Below are 15,765 nucleotides of genomic sequence, written 5' to 3'. Positions count from 1 at the left end.
GGTCCCGGTCGTGAAACAACGGCCTTTAGGTCCAGCCTCAGTCTGCGATCCGGTTATTGAGGTAATAAATGAAATTAGAATCTGTATTTTTTTTTTTATCATCGACTTGTATAGAAACAGACTTCGTTTTGCACCACATAAGTGACCACTTGTTGACTATTACAAAGAATAAAAGTTTAAGGCACTTTTACATTGGGTAAGCTTTTCAGACCCAAAAGGTCCTCAACATTGACCTAAAGACACAAACTAGTTTTAATGTGCTCCCCAACACACACGTCTTTTAAAATGATTGAAAATGCTTTAAACGGCCTGAAATGAGCATTGTTTCAATAACATTACTTTAGATGAGAGGAAATATAGATTTGTTTTGTTTTTTTCAAGGCCTCTCAAGTCTGGAGAGTAAACTCGGTTTTGTTTTTTCATACATTTTGGGGAAAATAGTCTTTTTCATGTGCATCTGTCCAAAATGTAATAAAATATCACACGTTATCATTTTAAATGCCTCAAAATTGCGTGCAAATTCAACCTGCTTTTACAAATCCCAATTACTTTTTAAAATACAGTTGTAATCGTGCCAAAGCCTTGATTTTATTTAGTTATCAATATGTATTCATACATTGTATATGTACCCTTAGTTTGTTATTATACATTCCTATTAGCAGCCCCACAAAATAAATGTATCAATAAATTAATAAAAAGAAAATCATTTCAACATTATAACAAAATCATTATCACAAATACAGAGCATCATTCATCAGAACATGGTCAATACTGTATGTCATCAAACAAGATTAAAAATAGTCTTTTAATGTAAAGCAATACTGTCTGGCTCTAAAATACAGAATCACATCAACCGCTTAGTGACGTTGACATTGATCCGATTATTTCATTTTACCCATGTGGTCTCTTCTTCAGAGCTCATGGACAGAGCTGTGAGGCTCTGGGAGCTTCACAATGTCACAATTTTGAATAAGACTGAAGTAGAATACTAGAAGCTCTTCATAGTTCTTTTTGGAAATCCGTTCATTGATTCCATGGAATCTAAGAAAGAAAAAGAGAAAAAAAATAACTATAGCTTATACATTTCCTTGTGCTTTTCATGTAGCACACTTAGCTTTTTAATAATTAAAGCAGAGTGGCAAACTTGTCTTAGGATTATTTCCATAAATTTAACTTGGAGTAAAGTTAATAGTTGTTCAACCATAATTATGAACATTATGAGTCTATGAGAGAAGTGTTAACAACAAAACACTCTTTTGTTCACCTCCTTGTTTACCAGAAATGATTTTGGCCACGTAGTTTAATATACTGACTGCAGTAGCCTTTATTAAGCTATTTGTATGTATCATTAGATAAAACGGATCATCACCTTTGAGCATCGCCCGCTTTAAACCACACAGGGGCGAAGCGATAAATATCATTCGTCAGGTCTTTAAAGTGTCGACTGTCTGTGTTCCCGATGCAGATACCTGAACATAAAAGAAATGATCAAACAGTCATTGAATATTTGGACCTTAGCGACCACATTTTTATACATTTACGTCCGGCTTAATTCTACCTGGAGCAACTGTGACGGTTGGAAACATTTCCAACACAGTCCTCTTAATGATCTGGAAGCCAAAGGACTTGTCATCCATAGAGCTCACAGGCAAGGGGTCAAATCCATCAACAAGCTCTATCTTCACTCGTTTGTCCCCCACTGTGGACTGCACTAGGTCCAGGACCTACAAGTGACAGCAGACCTCTAACTCATAATACATATATGAAGAAATATAGAAAAAAGGAGAAGCAAACTGCTGACTACCTCTTGTAGAGACTGTGCTGAATGGATTCGCAGATTCACATAAGCTTCAGCGAGGGACGGCATGATATTCACCTACATGTTGGGAGAATTTAGGTTGGTGATGAAAGACTTGCCATCTAATAGAGAATAAATAACTGTACCTTAACTCCTGCATTAAACATGGTGACTGCTGTAGTTGTCCTTACGAAAGCATTTGTTTCTGGTTTTCTTTCAAGTACCCTGGAATATAAAACATGCCGAACCATTTTTTAGACTCAATCGGAAGGAAACCTGACAAATTAATTTTAGGGTGTATCTACCTGCCCAGGAGTGGCGCAAAAAGCCACAAATTTGACATTATGAACTTCATTGGGAGTCCAAACTGAAAAAAAAGAAAAACAGAAATAATTTAATATACTATTAAAAGTGCTAAAATGTTCAAAGTAGCTGGCTCGTCTTACCTTGAGCGCCAGATGCTCAAATGTTCCCTTTTCAGGCCCATGACCAAATAATCTTGGCATAGGGTTGTCCTCTAGTCTGAGGCGTTAGCACGCCCCAATACAAATATTAGATATTGCCATTTGTTTGAAGAGTGCTTAAAAAATGTAGTTCTGCAAAAACACAAAGACTAACAACAATTCATAGAAAAGAAATCTGAATTAGAAGAGGTTAAAACTCTTACCTTTTGACCGCTGCAGCCAAGACCCCGATGCTGGTCTCACTGGGGGGCATGGAGGAATGACCAGGGGCCATAAACACGCTAAGCTTTACAGTCGCTGAACCCTTTTCACTTATCCCAATCCTATAAAACACGTAGAAGAGAAAAACGACAACAAAATCAAAAAAATGTCATATATATGTAATTATTCAATTTAATGGAGAGACATGTCATTTTGTGCAATGCTCATGTTTCTACCAGAGTATAAAAGGCTCTCACAGTGCAGCAGGTCCTTGGAGGCCACTGATGACTCCATCAAGAACAGCCAGGCCCTCGTCCAGGACAAACAAAAGCCGCACGCCACGCTGCTTCAGAACACGTACTATGTTCATTGCCCCCTTTTTACCATTGACCTGTAAATAAAGAAAAGGAGAAATACATCAATAAGAGTTTGAATCGTATCCAACTTCACAATTTCAAAGAGTAAACGTTGGATGAAGTACTTCTTCATCGTGACCTAGACCAATATAAAATCCTCTGCGTGGAGCATAGCCTTTCATCAGTAAGTACTCCAGTGCTTGAAGAATTCCCTGGAAGAAATAAATCATTTTGGATTAGTCTGGTTGCCCCATGAGAAGTTAATTTGTCATACAAGATGTTACACGTCCTCTCACCACCAAAGAGCCCTTGTCATCTATGGTTCCTCTCCCATAGATGAATCCATCTATCTCCTTGGCAGAAAATGGTGGGGCATCCCAGCCATCCGATTCCGAGGCAGGTACTACGTCTATGTGGGCCAGGAGCAGGTATGGCACCAGGTCCGGCTGGGATCCTTGCACCCAAAACAGGTGGCTGTAGTTTGCCACCAATTCATGACGAACCAAGTCTGAAGAAAAAACTGTGGGGAAAGCTGACACGGGAAGAAGAGCACAAGCTTAAAACGGTGCAAACCATGTTTGTACCATTTACGTAGTTTAATACCAAAATGAGAGTGAACAAAGGTGACCGTGTGGCATGCGTTCTGAAACATTTAAATAAAAATATGGCAAAAGCAGGGTCCAGAGTCTTTAGGGCGTAACGCATACAACAGACCAGAAGTCCTTTGTAGCTTTAATGTTGAGCTCACAAAAAGTAACAAATACAACATTTCTAGACCAACCCTTTCGATCCTAGTAACCATTTTTTTACATGTAAAACTGTATGATACAATACGTTGAAACCACGTGATCTGTTTAAAAAAAAGCATTGAGTTATTTTTAATTTCTCAAGAAACAAAGCCAAACATTTGCTGGGACTGTTTCTTCTTGTGTTAAATACAGCTTTTGTCTGAAAGCAAACTGAATATATTTTTTGGTGTTTTTACTACTAGTTTTAACTTGATGAAAACAGTGCATGTTAAATGTCACGTACAAATACTGCAGGCACCTGTAACGCTAATTTAAATAATGTGATGTCACCATATTGATTACTTCGTGAGGATAGTGCTGATGAGCACTGCGCAAGCTTGACAGTTAAACCGAATTTACATAGAATTGAAAAGTTATGTTAGTCAACGTTAAGTCAGCTTAATCCGAGCTATAACATAGGTTAGCTTAACGTAACGTTAAGTTAGCTAGCTCATGTTATCTCAACGTTGCTAACGTTCAGCGAGTAGAGAAGAGCTCAATGGACGCCGGGTCATTGGTTTTAAGATAAGACACGTAACGTCACCTGTGTGTGTGTGTGTGTGTGTGTGTGTGTGTGTGTGTGTGTGTGTGTGTGTGTGTGTGTGTGTGTGTGTGAGAGAGAGATTCATTGAACTTTACCTTTCCGGAGGAACCGGTCAAACTCTCGCAGCGCGGTGGTGTTGCTCTCGTCTTCTGAAAAGGACACCGTGGGGATCCGGACCGCCTCTGGACGGACAAACAGGGATTAATTAACGCTGATGAACGTCGCTCACCGGGGGGGGGGGGGGGGAGAGAGAGAGAGAGAGAGGGGCGTTCTTCCAGCTACGGTGATACGGTTTAACAAGCATTTAAACTTCCCAGAGGCAGGCAAAACAAAATAAAATAAAATAAAAATACCTTTAAAATTGGCGAGGAGCTCCTCGCGCTGCTGCTGGCTTATGACGAGCGAGACGTTATTAGTCTTTTCCCAACGTGCGAGCTGCATTCCGACATTTACGTCCAGTGAAAGCGTCCGGATGGACGCGATGGTCAATAACAGCGAGACCGCAACGAGAAAACCACTCAGAATAAGCTTCAGAAGTTTGAGCGTTTTAAACTTCGACCCCGAGTCCGTCATTGTGCTGCACGGAGCTCGTGTGCAGAGTGAACGTGTTTGAAGGAGCGCCCCCTGCTGGCGCACATCGACATGACACGTGTCATCTTCCTCAGATCTATTTAAAGTGAAACGTACTAGATTGTGGAGCTGCATGCACTCACGGTTTCGTTGGTATAATTAGTTGCACAAGACAAAGTATAAAGCAATTCTTTATTCAAACATGGTTAAAACATTTTTAAAATGACACATGAACATTACACAAGTAGAGTTGAGGCAATGTTTGAAAAGGCATCCCAACATCATACACAATTTGAGTTAGGAAATATAAAATTATCATTTATACATTAGATAACATCTTTTAAAGTTTAAATTTCTGTGTTTAACATTTTTTTCCAACAACAAAAGCACTTTGATAACATCCATAAGAACACCATCTAGAAGTTTTACTCCCATAAAGACACAGTCAATAGTAATGCGATGTATGCTTCCTGAAGATTTCACAGGGTAGGGTCATTATGGCTCCTATCACCAACAAATGTGACCCTTGCAACCTTAAGTCAAGGTGCCGACTAAAAGAACCCCGGGTTACTCCAGCTCAGAGAGCTGGCCCCCGTCACTGCCTGCACTGTCCAGCAAGGTTGCAAATGGACTAAATGAATCGTCCTCAACACAAACATAAACGAGGTACATGAGGCACACCACAACGAGGAAGAACAAAATCTGAATCTGGACCGGCACGAGGCGCCGCTCGACCTCTTGCCTCGCCTGGGTCGTGGGACTGGCGGGCGTGACCGGGTAAGTGTTCTGGACAGGTCTCCCCGCGGCGCCTTTGATGGGTCTCCGGCAAGTGGCACTGAAATACAACAGAGTACGTGTGGTGATGACCCAAACACAACAGTCCGATTTGCGTTGGAGTTTTACAATGCAAGAGGTTTGTGTGTCAGCCACCAACAATTCCTGTATAATTCTTGCACTTTATCAAATCTCATTGTCGTTCAACAACTGAAAAAACGGTGGCACCCTGCAATGGTGTGTGTGTGTGTGTGTGTGTGTCACTCACTAGATCCCTGTGGGTGTGGCAGTAGTGTTTGGAAGACTGAAAGTGTCTTTCACAGGCTCCTGAGAAAGTCATGAAACAAGAGCAGAAAATCCATTTCAAAGTAAATCAGTGGAAAAGAGAAATAAGTAAGAGGCCGAGCATGTCAAGTGGCAATAAAGATTCACATATGGTCAACTTTTTTTTTTAAAGAGCAACTCATAATTTAACTATATTTTTTTCTAATTGAATTTCCAAATGCACATGAGAAAATATGATGATGTTTATGCCTTGATTTCAGACTCATAAGTGGATTCCTTGGGAGTGTAGTACATCGACTGGTTCTTCAGGTTGCCCCCTTTAGGGGTTTGAATGTCCAGCTACAAAAACAGAAGACAACAGATTGGGATTCACATGGTATCAATTTCCTCCCGTTTCCAGTGAACATCAACATTTCAGACCACCGCGTGTGAGCGCCACTGACCCGGTTGAACCGCGACCAATGCTGCTGCTGCTGCTGCTGCTGCACATTGCACCCATTCACATCCCTCTCAGTGGCCAAGTCCACAGAGTGTGACCTCGAACTCTCCATCTGTTGTTCGAAGTGAATGACACGACACACATTACTGGGGGCGGCGATGACGTACAACCTTTAAAATAAAGATGACAGGGTCATTTATCAAAGTTCAGAAGCTGTGGTTTTACAAACATGCAAGAATAAACTTTCCTCCTCGACCATTTGCGTGATGCTGAAGGCCTGAGAGGAAATTGTCGAGTCCCCATTGGGCATAACTGATCCAGATGCAAACTGCAAAGATGAGTATTGTCGTATCAACAAAAAACACAAGCATGCATCTTTCATCACACCACCTTAACACCAACACCCGTTGTTGTAAGACAAACACATATCCCATTGGTGGCTTGAGGAGGACACTCAATACATTTGCAGTCTAAAAGAGGAATGAAAGCAGTGAAAGAAGACCAGCCTACCCCTGATCCTAATCCCGAGCGTTGATCTACAGGGGATGCTCTGCTAATTCCTACCGGAATTTGTGAGCTTCGTTCCAGCGAGTTCATCGCATTCCCTGAATTCCGCTTGGGACTTAGTTCCCCGTTTCTAGAAGCACGAACATACTACAAAAGGCCAACCCAATCAAACACGGAAAAATATACATCAGTGCCTCCCCCCCGAGAATCCAGTTTGACAGAATTTTGTACCAAAGTAATGTAGTATTTACCAGCCTTGATTGGGGCAAAAAGCACTGCGGGTAAACAAAGCCACGAGTCTGAAAACACAACACAAATACGAGCGCTCACTCAACAAAATGAACAGCTCCAGGTAGAACAGTTGCCGCCGGTAACCACCAAGTGGCACTGCAGGGCAGGTTTGTATCATCAAAATCGTGTGATGGGAAAACGCAGGAAAATCTATTCAACAGCTGAGGTACCGATGGTGTAAGCGCCCCCCCCAAATTCACACAAATCAAGTGGTACAGGTCATTAAATCAGGATTTGTAATAATCCAGAACTACGATTGTCTCACCTCGCTGCTCCCTTGTTGTGGCCGGTCACCCTTTTTGGAACCTGTGAAAGTGACAGAAAACCAGGCCATGACCACAAGAAAAGGCCTTGTATGCAAAAGCAATCCCTTCGATCAACACACAACAAGCCACCACGTTATATTATTGAATGGCTTATTAATCATGGAGCTCCATCCATCAGACTTCCAAACTACGCTCTTCAAAATGCAGTCACTAAGAAAAACATTACTCAGAGCATCTCTTTTTATTGGGTGTTTGCTAAACTATGCCTCTGTTTTATACAGAGGCAACTATTGATAGATCCAGGCAAATTATATTTAACATTAATGTAAGCTACTTTTTAAGACACAGGCTCTTTTACAGTCAAATTATAAAATTGTATCTTTATTTTTCTAGTGTAAATAAAAAAAGATTAAAAAAAAAAAAAAAAAAAAACACATACTTGACTCTTCGACGTCTTGTTCCACCGTTTCCTCCTCATCTTCACTGTCAGAGTACAACACACCTCGCTCTGCTCCGTTCAGAACACCTTGTCCATCAGACTGAAGCAGTTTCCTGAGCTTGTTCTCATACACCCCTCTGGTGGAGGCTTAGCAAAGACAAAAACAAAAACGGCAGTTGGATCATTTTGAGACAGGGGGGCAAAACGGTGTAGATGAACAAAAAACACACTGCCGAGAAGGTGACGACGTGTACACTTACCAACGATGGGACCAGCTTCGACCCCGTGTCGGAGAAGGGCGGCCTTGAGGTCATCATCAGTCAATCCACTCAGGTCGGGCATCCGCTCATCCTCCTCCTTGTCCGACCAAAACGGGAATACATTAAAAAGCTGTTCAAGACGCAAAGACGACTGCAGCTCTGATGACATATTGGTTTGGCACTATATGCCACACAAAAAACAGATCAACCAATCTGCCAATTATTATCTTCAATCAATAGAAAAAGTTTCAACCAACATTAGGCACACGGCAAGATAGTCAACTTGCCTGCAATCTAAAACGTATTTAGCTGCAAATTACTGGTAAAAACTGCCACCAGTAAAAGACGGCATTGCTTAGTTGAATCAGAGGAGATGTATTTTCTTCCAACAGATTCATTCAGCTCTAAAAAGCTGCATTAGGTGCAGTGGTGTTGATTAAGAAGCCTGGACGAACACACTAAACCCGAGACTCGGCGCAGAAACCAGTGTGACAGCGACAGGTGGAGCGAGCGCGTGCACCGGACCTGCAGTGGCACGAGCGAAAGCTGCAGAAGCCTCTCATGTTAACCTTTGCCGGCATGCAGCTGTTGGCACACATGCTGCAGCAAGCAGAGAGAGAGGCCCGTTTGGAAGCCGTGACCCAGATCCTCAGATCCATAAACAGCTTTACACCATCGGTGTAATTCAGTTCATACCGTTTATTACTTCTATAAAAAAACAAGCATTCTTTGCAAGGTTTCCCACCAAAAAAAGGTACACTGATCGAACAGATTGCATCATCATCAGGCGAAGTTGCAGAAAGTTGGGATTGCAAAACGTATCCATAAAAGTATCCTGCCGCAAAAACACAAACCAGCGATCGACTCACTTCCGCGTTTTCCACTCGATCCTCCTCGTCGCTGGAGAATTCCGCTGCGTTTTTCCGCTGGATGTGTTTTAGGTGCAACTCCACGTAAACCTCCTTTCTGCTCTTGGCGGGGGGGAGCGCCACGTTGTGCGCGACCAGATCCGACTTTAGTCTCGATTTGGAGAAGTGAGCGGGGTTCTCCGAAGAAAGCGACATGTCCGCACAGCACGACGCGCGAAAATAAAGCAAAGTTAGTTCAACTTCTGCGGCTGTTGGTTATATTTGCGCACACACACGCACACGCACGCACACACACAAAACCGGTGCCTCGAAGGAACCTTCTCGGCCACGCGTCTGAGGACCTCGCCGGATGAACAGCTGCCACCGACCGCCTGATTGACAGCAATTTGACAATTCCGGCTACAGCGAGTGAACGCGGAATGTATTTGTTGTTACTGTTTGTTATTTATTTTTGCTAATATCATATTGTTTATAATTGTGCTAACAACTATAAATGCAGGTTATATTACCTGTCGCAGCAAGGTTTTAATTGCTTAAACCCCGTCTTATTATTTACATGTGAGGTTTTGCCCCTCTGACGCGTCGAAACGTGTTGCGTGAACCCCCGGAGTAATGAAAGTCTCAATTATGAAATGAAAAGTGTACCTTCGACCTTCAGGTGTGACCCAGGCTGTGGTTGGTGTGGGTGTAGTTGTGGTCGGTCTGGTCCGTGTGGCTTTTCTACTGGAACGATGGACATCCATGTAGGCCAGTGGTTCCCCCCCTAACATCTGTTGACATATTATAAAAAGAATAGAAGAAAATCTCTTGTTCAGGTGATTGTCTGTTAAGCAGGAGATGCAGAATTGTTCTATTGAGGACTTTTCCCCAAACAAAACACCTTGTTCAATAAACTACTTGATTATCTAAAACCTCAAATCATCAGCAGTCAAGATACACCGGTAAACCCAAAACTTAAAGTGGTGTTTTATTTTGATTTCTTTATGGTGCAACTCAACTCTTTTTTCACTTAAAGCGATGTAATGCAGGAAACGGTATTTTCACAATTTTGGCACACCTTTTTGAGATTCACACCAATGTCGTAGAAATAGCACCTGACATGCCAGAACATACTGTAGCGTGTTACCTCTGTTTGTATTGTGCCTTTTGCTGAGTATCAATGAATGTTGTTGGTTTGAAACCGTATTGAACATTCCAAAGCAAAGGAGACAGATTATATGGTCGATTGAAAGTCATGCGTTGTGTGTTAGGAATTTAAGAAGAAGTGCACCCCTAGCGGTGAGAAGTATGTTACACGTCTCAATGTTTAGTGTGGAATTATAGTTTGTGTGATGTTAGATAGTAGATATTACATTTGTATGTTAAACGAAGTGAATGCATTATAGTCAATAACAAGTTTTAGTCACATTAACATCCTGTCATGATGTAATGTTAAAACTTGGGGACAGAAGCTAATCGCCGTCCTTTATAGATTTCTCCCAACTTTCCCCAGAGAGGGTTTTTGTTGGGAGTTTTTTCAGGTATTAGTTAAGCAATTGGATGCAATGTATTGCACCAGATAAACTGTGATAAGTACTGTGATTTTATATGTTGTGTTGTAATTGAAGTATACTAGTTATAAGATGAAGACAAACTATGTATACTATGTTATATTCACTCATTGAGGCATAAAGCCAAAATGTTCTTACATAGAATGCATTGGAATGTGAGGGAGAGATGAGGCAGAGAGGGGTTTCAGATTCACACGTGGATGTGAAAAGGCTGGACCAGAAGGAGATACTTGCAGAAGGAGCCAATGACATTCAAATACACCCAGAAGACAACCCCCCCGGGAGCTTTCGAATCATTGAACCGGGAGAAGAACAGTTAGAATTTTCTGCAGCCGTTCTGATGAGTCACCTTGGACTTGGTCGGAGAATTCTCTATTTCGCGAAATATATTACTATTCACATTGTATTTGTAATTGTAGGCCTTACTCTTAGTTTAGTTATTAAATACTTTTGGATTTTTAAAACCTGAGCTAGTAGACTCTTTGATTCACTGTATCCTGCCTGGACGAGAACAAAGGGAAGGTGGTCTCCCCTTCGGCCTTCAGAACCCAACATCTGTCACAGAAAACTGTGGACGGAGATCTCCTAAAGTCTCAAATCCAAGTGGTTTGAGTCCTGACTCGCTCGTGTTCACTTTGAGATATTCAGAGTTATTGCAGTCAAATGCTTGAATCCTCGTGGAATCCTTTTTAAATATACCTGCAGGGAGGGGGTAGGACCCTTGAGAGGCAACATTTGGAGGGATTCATGAAATAGCTGTGGGGGCTCCGCTGGTTAAGATGCACACCAAGTTCCTGTGAAGATGCAGCTCAAAGTTTATGGTTCTGGTCGCAGGGTGCGATCTTCTAGCGAAGGAAACAAGATGAAGAAAAAGATTTTGAATGTGAACTTGAATGATAGTTCAATGATGAATAACCGATTCTTTGACAAATCAACATAAAATAAGATGACAAGATGAATGAAAAGACTTTTGATGTGACTTTGACCGGGATGTTTCAAAGTGGTGTTGGTTTAAAAAGTTGGAGGCAATGAGAGTGGCCAGAATCTTCTCTTGATTTAATTTAATTTAAAAAAAAATCCATAGATTATCACAGCTGTTGCATAATATTTAAATTTTCACATGCTATGATGTCATTGCTGTTGGTAATCATCTTGAATTAACAACAAAAACAGGCTGTGATGTTGGTTAATGATTTTAGTGATAAAACACATCCCTGAATGCCTCCAAAGAAACGTTCAAAAGGGGGAGAGCTCGAAGCTGTTTATTGATCGGCTAAGTCACAATATTATTAGCATAGTACTTAAATGTACGGTTGGACTGTTAATTTACTTTATCTTTATTTTTACAGAGTTTTGTAAATACTTTAAAAAAACAGAAAAGCTAGTGTAAAAAAATATTTTTTGTCAAATTAGGATTTTCTTTTACAGTGTGTATATAAAATAGGATATCTGTGTAAAAACCCCTACTGCAAAGGTTTGATGTCAGGGAAGATGCTGTTGACTACAGATTATATTGATATCATTAGATAATAAAGTAGATGCCACAAATAGCTGCTAAAGAAATAGTCTAAACTTTAATTACATTCATTTTACATTTCTTGATTATTTTGTTAATTTTCTTGTTTGAGTGGGGATACATAACATTTGCAATTAGAAGAGAACTATAGCAAAGAAATCTTTCAAACCCACTAGACTGTCCACTGAGTATCCGATGGCTTTAGACCCTACATGAAATGCCAGAACCAACTCACATAGGAATAGAAAGCCATAAGACACAAATGTGGCTTGATTTGGGAGAGAATAATACAAAATCAGTGACTGGTACAGTTTGAGAAAGGCTGACCGCGTGAAGGCAAAAGGAGTTTAAAAAAATGGCGTAGTCTGCAGATAGCATCCAGGTTTTTATAACTTACATTGTCATGAATAATTAACCAAAGAAACTGTAAGTATTCATCTGAGGCCCGAGGGTCTAAGAGGAAACTGTCTTGTTAGTCTATTTTTCAGAGCACAGACGCAAATACATTGACCCCTGTCTGACGCCTGAATTTTACAGCAATATCCTGCAAGCTGTTAAATTCCTCCGGGGGTTCCACACAATATTCCTTCATTAAGAATTCTGTTTTAAACTCCAGTTCACGGGGAAAAGGTTCAATTGTAATCAAACGCCTTCTGCCTCTCTGAAACAGCCTTTAGATTCTACTTGTGGCCACCGGAAGTGTTGTTATGTCTATGGTGACATCTAAAGTGTGCAAAGACGCCATGCAGTACAACACTCACGCATATTGAATCAAAGAGTGGATCATAAGTAATGCATAGAAAACTGCCTTATTGATTTAATAGCTGAATAGAAATCACATCACCCAGCAGACCGTTCGTCACCTTTTGGTCGACCCCTTCAGACTCCGCAGTCCCGGCAATGCGGGCGAAATCTGCACAGCCACATGTCTGCTCAGAAAACAGTATCCTCTGTGAAAACAGCTCGTGGACAGAGACCGGGCTGCCATGGAGGACAGAGGAGGCATTCGTTGACACTGTATAAGTGTGACTCTGAGATATTTGAGGCCCAGAGGGGCCAGGTATTTGTCAGTCAGTGTTTCTTGTGCTTGTTGCTGCCTCCAACTCAAACAACAAAAGACCCATTGAGGAAGACTTTTTTTCCTTTTTTCTTTTCTCCAAACACACACACAAAGCTTCCTGTACCCGGCTGTCCAGTCCTGGGAACCACTTCTGGTCGTTCTTTTATGCACCTGTTTCAAGTTGTTCTTGCAACAGGATTGGGAAAGCACTTATTTTGAAAGATGCTCGTCCTTTTCTTGTAGCGTGGCTATGTTAAGTTGGCTTTTTTTTATCAATTCCTGAAGTTGCGAGATGTCTGAACTTCCTCTTGAGACCTCAAACTTTTTTGTAAAAAGAAGCTGGGTGTGATTTAAAAAAAAGTCTGGAAGCCTAAACAAACATTCAGCGGTTATCACGCGTGTATCTCGTTGGCCTCAAATATGCTTGGCATTTACATAAGCTCTGACAGAGGACATAATAAAGGAAAATGTTCACTCGATTGGCCTTTTTTCGGAGGTTTTGAAAAAAAAAACACTGCCACTAAGCTCCAGGGAGGCTCATGCATGTCTCAGCATAAATTAGGAAAGCCCCGTTCTGACAAGAAGGTGAATCTCAGCCACAGGGACCATCAGCTTTTATCCGTAAACATCATTCACGGTCCACTGACTGATAGGAACCAATTAAGGGAATAGTCAGTATCCAGATGTTTTCATTGGATTTAGATTTATTAGTTATTAGCCTTTTGGACAAATATGCAAAGTGTGAATATCTTCTCTAAGAAAAAAAAAATGATGTAAGGCTATAACAGTACAGCAAGTGAATGATGTTACACAATTTGACATTTAGATATTGTATCATAAAATGAAAGATAGAACGATGGCGCCTCATTTTTTATGCTGTTCTCCTTTTTCATCTATTACAAACCCACCTTGCACCGGCGGACAAGACGTCCAACACACACACACTGAGAGACTGACTACAACACATGAAAGCCTAAGAGCATCACTGTCATTCTGGGATGGAACAAATTTATATTTGTCCACTTTATAGAGTAGCGTTGACGTGCATTTAGTGCTGCTCGTATTCACATGAATAAAATCCGACTCTTACCTCCTTCTTCCTCACCCGCCTCCCTCGCTGGAATGAGTACAGCATCCCCTCAGCCTGATACTGTATGGTGAGACAATGGGTAGTGGGGGGAGGAGGAGTTACTGCGTGAGCAGGAGCGAGACTGGGGAGATAGGGGGAGTAAAAGCAGGATGAAAACTGTGTGTGTGTGTGTGTGTGTGTGAGAGAGAGAGATAGAGAGAGAGGTAAGGGGCTGGGGGGGGGGGGGGGGGGGGGCTCAGAGGGCAGATCGCTCGCTCACAATTCTCCAAAAACCACAAATCTGACGAAACGTTGCATGAATGGTCCCCCCCCGGACCCTTCCGCCCCGCTCCATACCCCCCCCCCCCCTCCCCTCTGATGCAATGTCAGAAAAAAACAGTAACCAGAAATCCCTCTTCACGTGCGCAATGTAAAGAAAAACCAGAGACTGTGAGCGAATGGGTCCTGGCTTTAAACAAGTCCCTTTCTTTTGCTTTTGCTGAATGAGTTCTTAAGATTCCAAGTTGGCAGAGTGCCCATGGGTCCTGGATGGAAAAGGATAAAAGAGGGGCTGAGGGGGGGGGCTCCCCATTGTGTTTGTTCCCTTTCCTTTCAGTCCTGGCACTCCAGTTGATCTTTGCAGCCAGTTGCTGAATATTCCGCTCACTTATCCCCAGAAGCAGAAAAGCATTTTTGTTGCATTTACATCTGGACAACAAATGATGCAAAGTTTGTATTTGTCACCTTGCACATAAAGTGTTGACAATTTGGCTGGTTTAAAGATGAACAGAATGATGACCAGGGTGCCTTCAAGTCAACCCCGATGGGAAGAGTTCCTGGTGTCTTCACGGTCTCCTGGTCTTTGGAAGGACTGTTTTTTTCAATAGTCCACTAGTACAGGCAGAATGAATATGGGAAGAAGACAGCAGGTGCAGATGCCCGTCTCCCATTCACCCCCCCCCCCTCCAGCTTTCTCCCCCTCGATCCGCTTCCTACGCGAGGAAAGGGGGATAGAAAGGCCGCCGTGCGAGCAACTGCATGATGGAGCCCCATGTGACCAAAAGATACAGCTTGTTGGCCCTTAACGAGCGCCGGCGTGTAGGGAGGGAAGGATTGACGCGTCTCCCTGTCCGTCACAACTGTCCCTTCTCAGCGCTGCTTGTGCTGCAGCAGCGGCGCTAGAGATGCCCTGGTTTTCACTCACAGTCCGCCCTCCTCTTCCTCCTCTTCCTCCTCTTCCCGTCCTCACTCCTTCCCTGCGAACCCTTCCTTCTCTCTCTCTCTCTCTCTCTCAAAGAAACACCCAGGCTGGGTTCATTACTATTCACCAGGTTTCACCGGGACACGCATCATTGCCGAGGGAGGGTAACGGGGGGGGGGGGGGGGGGAGAGGGAGAAGAAGGCAGAAGCGAGAGGCGTCTCGTGATAGACGAGAATAAATCCCCAGTGCTGTTTTCTGTGTCCGGTTGAGCGTGTACAGGCCCATTACGAGTCGCATGCACAGAAATATCATCAGCATAACAAAGCAGGTTCACGTCCCTACCACAGACATCTGTTTGTCTTTGTGGGGTTTTGAATTCAAAATGTGTCTTTCATTCAATCCACTGGGCTCAAGTTATTACTGGTGCTGATGCACTGACAAAACATTTCATGCATGGAAACGGGCACAAAGTTACATTTACATTCCCGTGTAGAGAATTCTCCCCTCTCCCCAAAAAT

At 42.3% G+C, this 15,765-nt stretch overlaps 2 protein-coding genes across 11 annotated transcripts; both read right to left on the bottom strand.

Annotated features, from left to right (window-relative positions):
- Nucleotides 1–390: 390 nt before the first annotated feature.
- On the bottom strand, nt 391–4,827 carry pm20d1.2 (peptidase M20 domain containing 1, tandem duplicate 2). The gene is made up of 13 exons (XM_037480902.2): nt 4,505–4,827; nt 4,247–4,333; nt 3,116–3,351; nt 2,945–3,031; nt 2,721–2,854; nt 2,466–2,585; nt 2,245–2,320; nt 2,104–2,165; nt 1,945–2,023; nt 1,805–1,876; nt 1,559–1,724; nt 1,370–1,469; nt 391–1,041 (listed from the first exon to the last, which is right to left on the bottom strand). Exons 1-13 carry the CDS (start codon nt 4,722–4,724, stop codon nt 912–914), a joined length of 1,569 nt encoding a protein of 522 aa, XP_037336799.2. The 5' UTR covers nt 4,725–4,827; the 3' UTR covers nt 391–911.
- A 72-nt stretch (nt 4,828–4,899) lies between these two features.
- On the bottom strand, nt 4,900–15,326 carry lemd1 (LEM domain containing 1). 10 transcript variants are annotated; one of them, XM_062566119.1, is made up of 13 exons: nt 14,791–15,326; nt 14,068–14,188; nt 9,497–9,621; nt 7,983–8,079; nt 7,723–7,869; nt 7,283–7,323; nt 6,978–7,025; nt 6,730–6,873; nt 6,449–6,547; nt 6,224–6,331; nt 6,030–6,119; nt 5,764–5,822; nt 4,900–5,556 (listed from the first exon to the last, which is right to left on the bottom strand). In XM_062566119.1, exons 4-13 carry the CDS (start codon nt 8,062–8,064, stop codon nt 5,289–5,291), a joined length of 1,086 nt encoding a protein of 361 aa, XP_062422103.1. In that variant the 5' UTR covers nt 8,065–8,079; nt 9,497–9,621; nt 14,068–14,188; nt 14,791–15,326; the 3' UTR covers nt 4,900–5,288. The 10 variants fall into 10 exon arrangements, with proteins under 10 accessions (XP_062422103.1, XP_062422107.1, XP_062422108.1 ...); XM_062566123.1 differs by having other exon boundaries at nt 14,068–14,127; XM_062566124.1 differs by lacking the exons at nt 14,068–14,188; nt 14,791–15,326 and adding an exon at nt 11,101–11,791.
- Nucleotides 15,327–15,765: the final 439 nt, after the last annotated feature.

Source organism: Pungitius pungitius, chromosome 1, assembly GCF_949316345.1.
Source record: "Pungitius pungitius chromosome 1, fPunPun2.1, whole genome shotgun sequence".
NCBI lineage: Eukaryota > Metazoa > Chordata > Actinopteri > Perciformes > Gasterosteidae > Pungitius > Pungitius pungitius.
The sequence above is the reverse complement of the archived record's forward strand: the minus strand, read 5'-3'. Positions and strand labels throughout refer to the sequence as shown.